At 42.0% G+C, this 6,941-nt stretch overlaps 1 protein-coding gene across 1 annotated transcript; it reads right to left on the bottom strand.

Annotated features, from left to right (window-relative positions):
* Window positions 1-254: 254 nt before the first annotated feature.
* LOC104961632 (dmX-like protein 2) lies at window positions 255-6,229 on the bottom strand. Its single transcript, XM_010789961.1, is given in 14 exon segments — window positions 255-501; window positions 659-888; window positions 1,087-1,350; window positions 2,252-2,523; window positions 2,608-2,826; window positions 3,164-3,344; window positions 3,448-3,628; window positions 4,087-4,259; window positions 4,372-4,438; window positions 5,253-5,397; window positions 5,583-5,601; window positions 5,604-5,661; window positions 5,789-5,860; window positions 6,104-6,229. Coding segments are annotated over 14 exon segments (2,163 nt in total). The 5' UTR covers window positions 6,154-6,229; the 3' UTR covers window positions 255-269.
* Between the last annotated feature and the right edge of the window lie 712 nt (window positions 6,230-6,941).

Here is a 6,941-nt window from a genome sequence, read left to right as displayed (position 1 = left end):
TTTTGCCCCACTGTATATGATTCTGTTTTCTTCAAGTTTGTATTTTGTTGGTCGAACGCACTTATTGTAAGTCACTTTGGATAAAAGCATAAGCTAAATGTAATGTTATATACTGTAGATGCATTTGACACAGTTTTGTCATGACAAACAGGGAACTAAATAACAAAAACAAAAGATCAGATGATTCAACATTGGGTAAACTTCCCCTTTTGCAGTGACGTTCTTGTTAAGTTAATAAGAATCGCTTGGGGTAACATGTACATCCCTGTTTACAGAGTATGCATTTTGTATTTACCAAGTACAGAGCTGGGCACAAGTGTCGGTAGCCAAGCTACATTGCTAAACGCAGAGGTGTGCAGAGAGTTGATACGGGCCAGTTCAGAGACCCCTCCAGTGCAGGACAGGGGTCCAATGTGGTCCACCCTCCACAGGATAAGCTCACTGTAGATGGCGTTGGGATCATGGAAGGTCCGTGTAGCTGCATTACGAAGCTGCTTCCTGCTAATGGAAAAGTAAAGCATAATTAGAACTCATTATTCCTAAAAAGGATTTGACAATATGTTGCATTAAGCAGCATTAATGGTATTCCAACCATGTGTATAATATTTCTTCTTCTTATCTCACATCCTCTTTCAATGCCTTCCAAATTGTGCTATACCTGGAAAGTCCCTTTGGTGTTGGAAAGGTGGGAGGCTGCTCCTCCTCCAGGCTGCCAGGGGCTGAGGGGGGGGTGAGCAGGGCGTTGTGGTGAGAGGAGGTCAGCAGCAGGGGCAGCACTGTGTGGCAGGCTTGGTCGTTCAGATGGAAGCGGTGCCCGCAGTACCGGAACTTGTGTGATACGGTCAGTACGTTGGAGAAGGCAGAGCGCTCAGCAAATGTCACTGCCCACTGCGGATAAAGGGAACCACAAACATCAGAGAACACACACAAACATGCAAGTACAATACTTTGGTTTAGAGTTAAAGGAGTAAAGGAATACATAAGGTTTTAGGGAACACCTTTCATTTATGAAAACATGCATACAGTACATTGGCAACAACAAAATAAGAGCTTGGGATGCACCATTTATTTCTAATAATCTTTTACCTGATTGAGAGATCCATCCACATGCTTCGAGACCATCATGACCGCAGGACTGATACCAGGGCAGGGGTTGGGATTGGAGGCCAGGGTGGATGATCCCAGGGCGCCCGATAAAGAAGCAGAGTGGGGGACAGGTTGAACCATCCTCCCCGGCTCACTGGAACTCTCCCCCTCATTCATAGTGCAGGCGTACATCAGGATGTTTTTACTCAGTGAGTTGGCATCACCTGTAGGAAATGCCACTGGAATACGGGAGGAAAAGGATACCTGATAGGAGAGATGGAGGGACACTCCTTTAGCAACTAGCAATTCATACCAAATTAGAAAAAACATTTAAATGTTGTTGAATCGAACACACACTCTACCACTTTCTACAGTATATATGGGCTTACTATGTGTACACAGCATTATAGAGCTCATAATATATGTTGCCAACTTATATGTTCTCTTATAAAGAGCATAAAGACGGATAGTTATGTGCATGCATACTAGTACTTTATCATTGCAGTAGTGATCTCAAAATGTAAGTGTGAATGTATTTGTAGTAGCTATAATAAAGCGGATCAAATTCCAATCCTATCTTTACTGCTCGTTACTGTATTTTATCACCCTCAGCATGCTTATGTTGCAGTGCTGCTCTTATTAAGGACAGGTAGGCTCTACAGTGCAAACATCCCACTGCATATCTTAAGGAAAATTAGAATGTGAAAAAGCAACTCTGAATTGAAATATTTAGCTTGACAAGTTCTGGCATCTCTATTGTCTCTCTTTAGCAGAAAGCACAACATATACACAGCATTCAGGAAGTAGCTTCTCATTTTTATTTGATTTGATTATTGTATATCATTAATAAAATATATATATATATATTAATAAGGAAAGATTTGTTTTATGAATCATGCAAAAGCTTTGAAAGCCTCCATGCAGAGAGGCGGGCAGTGTTACATAAGGCGGGGGAGTGCTGAGTCACCTTACATTTGAGACAATGTTAAACTACAGATCCTCGCTGCTACAGTGTGTGTATGAATAAAAGAGCAACTGATCCACTATTGAATTTAAGAATAAGAGTATATTATTCTGGTTTCACACTCGCAGGTGAACATTTCAAGCAGGTGTGAGTTTCACTAACACTGAGCTTGCGTTGCATCATGCCTGATTCTCTGCTCACCTGAACCTGCCTGAAGATGCCCTGGTTGAATTCATCCAAGTACTTCACATGCCAAACCAGGAAAGATCCATCAGTAGGGTGGATGGTGAACAACATGTCTGGGCTCTTGTTCCACTCTGTGATCAGAGTCTCCATCTTCCTCTCCAGCAGCATGGAGGGCAAAGGCATGCTGGAGCTGGATCCGGGAGAGGACGCCTTGGTGCTCCCCTGCTCCCCTGTCTCCCCCTCCTCCCCCTGCTCTGAGGACGCTTTGTCAGACATCTCGTCCAGGTCTATAAAGACAGAAAACAATATGCTTTGACAACATGATGTTTCATATATTAATTATGTGGTACATATGTGTTTAAGGGTCTTACCAAAGTCAAACTTCATGGGGGATCCTTCGGAGTCCAGGGGGTCATCAGTAGTCTGGTCCAGCTGCTGTTCAGATAACTTACGGAGCTGCAGCATAAAGAGGTCCATGGAGGCGGTGAAGCTGAGGTCCTTGTTGTTGAGCCAGTGAACGACAAAGCCTCCACCACCACTACCATCGTCTGGGTTAAACACTGCAGATTCCGCCAGCACTGCTGGGATGTCTGAAAGAGAAAGAGGTAGGTAGGAAAAGTGAGACAGATAGGGATGTAAGGAGTTAAAAGGAAGAATTCTGTTATGTTTTGGAACTGAAAAAACACACACTGAAATATAAGGTAAGCTAGAGTCAAATTAATCTTAAAATGATCAACATGCAGGATCTCTGCAATTAACTAATGACGTTTTTTTTTAGATGTTTTACTATGCCACTTTTACAGATGAAGTCATTAAATAACAGAACACTATAGAACACCCTCGTGGGGTCAATGGTGCAAGTAAGTATAGATCTGTGGCAAATAAATATAAAAATGCTGCAGAGCCACTTCCAACAAAGACTCTCACCTGTGTTTGGGTTAATACTGGCTGAGATATGGAAGTGACACAGGGCATTGGCGTGATGAGCGATGTGGCGGTGGCTGTGTGCGTCCTGCGTGCCGAGCTGAGAGGGCAGCACCTCACTGTGAGCCACCAGAACAGAGGACCGTCGCCGGCCGCGCCGCAGGTGCTTAAGGTGGTGGATCGACTGATCAAGCAAAGAACAGGTATACAACAAAGAGAACAAGTCAAGAATCACAAATCTTATTTTTTATTTTATAAACTATTTCTGAACAGTTATGACTGTGTACCTCCAAAGCATGCTGGATTTTGTCCTTGTTGCCTGCCAGGCTTGGCAGGCTGGAGCTGAAGGAGTGCGTGTTCTCAGAGATCTGCCCGCCAAGCATGCTGTCTTCTGGTAGCAGCGTCTCAGACCACAGCCTACACACGCCATCCTCACAGGATGTCAGCAGCACATTGCACACTGAACCCCTAGGAAACAACAGAAGAATCCATCAGTAATAATGAGTATTTTTCGAATGACAGCTTAGTGAAATGTGAAATGATACTATATTATTTTTGATTAAATCAATTCACCCAGTGTAACAGCCAAACAAAGACTACCTCTCACTGATTCAACGACTGATTCAACGACTTGACTATCCATAAAACTTTTTCATTTAGAACATTCATTTAAATCAGCATACTAGGTATTTCAATGCTGGGATGAATGTCTTTTTTAATAAATACTCCATGTTGCAACTTTGAACCTTTCAAATGTACTAACAAAATAAATGTATTAAAGACAATGTTGTCAATGTTAGCATTTTAAAGAATTAAACCCCCAGAGATCGATTCAAAAAGGAATTGACCAAAAGAAGTACAAATGGACTAAAACTAAACATGTCAGTGGCCACCCTGACCATGTGATTGTGTGTGTGCTTTCTTACTTGGGCATGTACTTGCTGGTCTTCCTCCAGGACATGCCGGTGACCATGCGGGGATGTGCCAGGTAAACAAAGGAGAAGTGAACAGGGGGAGGTTTTTTATCCGAGTGGTCTTGAGCCACCACTGCAGAACGCCAGCCCGTGGTGGGATACCACACTTTAAGTAAACAGTCATCCTGCATATTGAAACACATAGATGAACATACATTATCCAAAAACATTACCACACAATAAGACAAACCTTTCAACAATGCGTTGTTTTGCAACATGTATACATGAATAATATACCTTCCCAACTGTTGCAAAGTACTCCCCATCAGTAGACCACTTGGCAATGTGAACAGATGCAGCAGTCCTGAGAGAAACACAGGAATAAACAATGGTGATCAGCTATATTCACTTCTCCAAGGAAAACACTCCTGTCAGTGCTCAAAAAGCTTTGTGTGGTTTCATTTCAAAGCTTGCACTTCCCTTTTTATTGACTTACTGGGCATGCATATGTGTCATCAGATGACAATTACTAACATAGTAAACAAATATAAACTTTATATGTTTATATCTATGTTTGCACAGCTTAAAGCACAGCCCACAGACTTAAACAGTGGCTTAAAGATACAAAGCTTTTATGTGGGGCTGTGTGCAGATGGTGTTTGGATATATTCAGTGAAAGCCTATATGTTTTAATTAGTTAAAGTATATATAATTCCACAACCTTTAAGAACAATAAAACGTAATATTTTGTGTGCTGGACTTAATCAGCATGGTAGAAAAAAGACTAAAACATCTGAGATATAAAAACATATTTTCGCCTGTTTTACTTTTAATTGACAGAAGGAACCGTGCAAATGAGAGATATTGCAATCTTCACAAAACTCACAGGTACTTGCATTTTTAGAGATGAGCAATGTGTTTTCAGTTAAAATTACCTGCAACAAACTGGGCTCAAGACTGTTTTTACTGACTTACTGACATAAACAAGACAACAGAACAACAGTGTACAGAGGAGAGAATGAAGAAAATTAAGACACACAGGTCTGCTCACTTATCAAATAACTGTTTGCTAGCTATCAGGGTTTTTACATAATTAATTAATTAAGATTGTCCGAATATCAGTAATATGGCTCTACATTTTTGTGTATACATCTATGCTTCGACAGTAAAAAACGTACTTGCACTGCCAGACACAGTTCCAGTCATTGAACACAGGGTGGGGCCTGTCCTCATTTAACTGTCCATCCTCCTCCTCTATCAGGGCATCTTTCAGTGGAGGAGCCCACAGTTGGAGCCGCTCAGTTGCTGCTAGGATACGGTTCCCTGTGGACACAAAATGTTACGCACCTCTCATCCCACGTTGGCTACTTCAGTGCCCAAAACCACATGCCCACTGTCATTCTTACATCATGCAAATGTCAGTCCAGACTAACCACAGGGGGCTGTAATAGGAGCTGTGCATAGTGTGGACACATTGAGTCAGACAAACACAGAAAGCCTTGGCGTACCTTGGGGGTCCCAGGCCAGGTTGTAGGTGATGGCCTCGAGGAAGAACTGTCCTGTCTTTTGCCACTGATAGTTAAGCTGCTGTTAGTGATAGAAAGAGCACACACACCATGCATGTTAATGGCACACAAGTGTCATTAGGTTAACTGGATATTGATTTATGGTAAACCATGTATGTTATGTCTAAAAGAAACACCACTATGCTCACCTTGTGTCGTTTGTTTGGGTTGGTAGAAAGAGGCTCAAAGATGCAGACTGTGTTTCCGTAGGATGCAGCAATCTAAAAATAAAGAGCTGTGTTTATCATCACAACATTACGCACTCCATCAGTGCTTCTGCTCAGCCCTTCCCACGGGAAGGGGGGAGTGGGGGAGTGGTACGGGAGGAGGAGAGCATGGCCGGTACAAGATACAGGGCTAAATGTACTTATTTTTGCTCAGCATAATTGATAATGGCTTCTGGCTACACGGGAAAAACGAAAACTGTACGTGTACGTGTGTCTGAGTGTGCAGTCAACACTTACCCTTCCAAGCTGGAGGGAGCACTCCACACAGCCCACCTGTATGTTCCCATTCTGAGCTCCCGGGATGATCTGCACGCACTCAAAGTCACTGGCCAAGATCACTACATCACAACCTGAGCCATAGGCCTGAATAAGAAATGGGCACAGACAGAAGAACCAAATAAGACTGTGTCACATTAAATAAATATTGTAACTGTTACTGCAAAATTGATTAATGCCTTCACTAATATGTCTGGAGGAAGAAATTTATTATATACACATGTATTAATAAACATAATTGTTCATGTAATGTACAGATTTATGCAGTATGTTTCTTACTGCTTTAAATTCACACACTAATACATTTTAATTGAATATACAATGTAATTTCATATAACTGGCTAAAAGAAATCTAGAATGGTACTCAATGGCACTAAAGTGAATATTGTGTTATAGTGTATTGCGCAGGGAAATATAACATATCATAAAAGCAGTAGCGCAGATGGCGTTAACACTAAAACACCATTAAGCACTGTTGTGGTGGTAAAACTAGCAGGAAAACCACATAGAAAAACTAACTTGAAATTTAGTTTCATAGATCCACTGCAGGGAAAAAATAACACCTTCTCGTGTGCAGGAAATAGACAAAGACAGCACATGCTCATTAAACAAGCTCAATTTGAAAACCTGTGTTAAGATTTGGACTGTGAGCGGCAGGGTAAACTGATACAACGGTGTTAGCCGGCTGTTGACAACCATGTGTAGAATGGCAGCAATAGCAGCAGCACCTGGAACACAGGCAAGCTGGCCTCGAAGCAACAGGACAGTCAGGAGGACGGCTCACGTCTTTCATTATTCA

The sequence above is a fragment of the Notothenia coriiceps genome, unplaced genomic scaffold (assembly GCF_000735185.1).
Source record: "Notothenia coriiceps isolate Sejong01 unplaced genomic scaffold, NC01 NC01_scaffold00033526, whole genome shotgun sequence".
NCBI classification, from domain to species: domain Eukaryota; kingdom Metazoa; phylum Chordata; class Actinopteri; order Perciformes; family Nototheniidae; genus Notothenia; species Notothenia coriiceps.
Note: the sequence above shows the minus strand (reverse complement) of the source record. Positions and strands in the feature narration are given on the sequence as shown.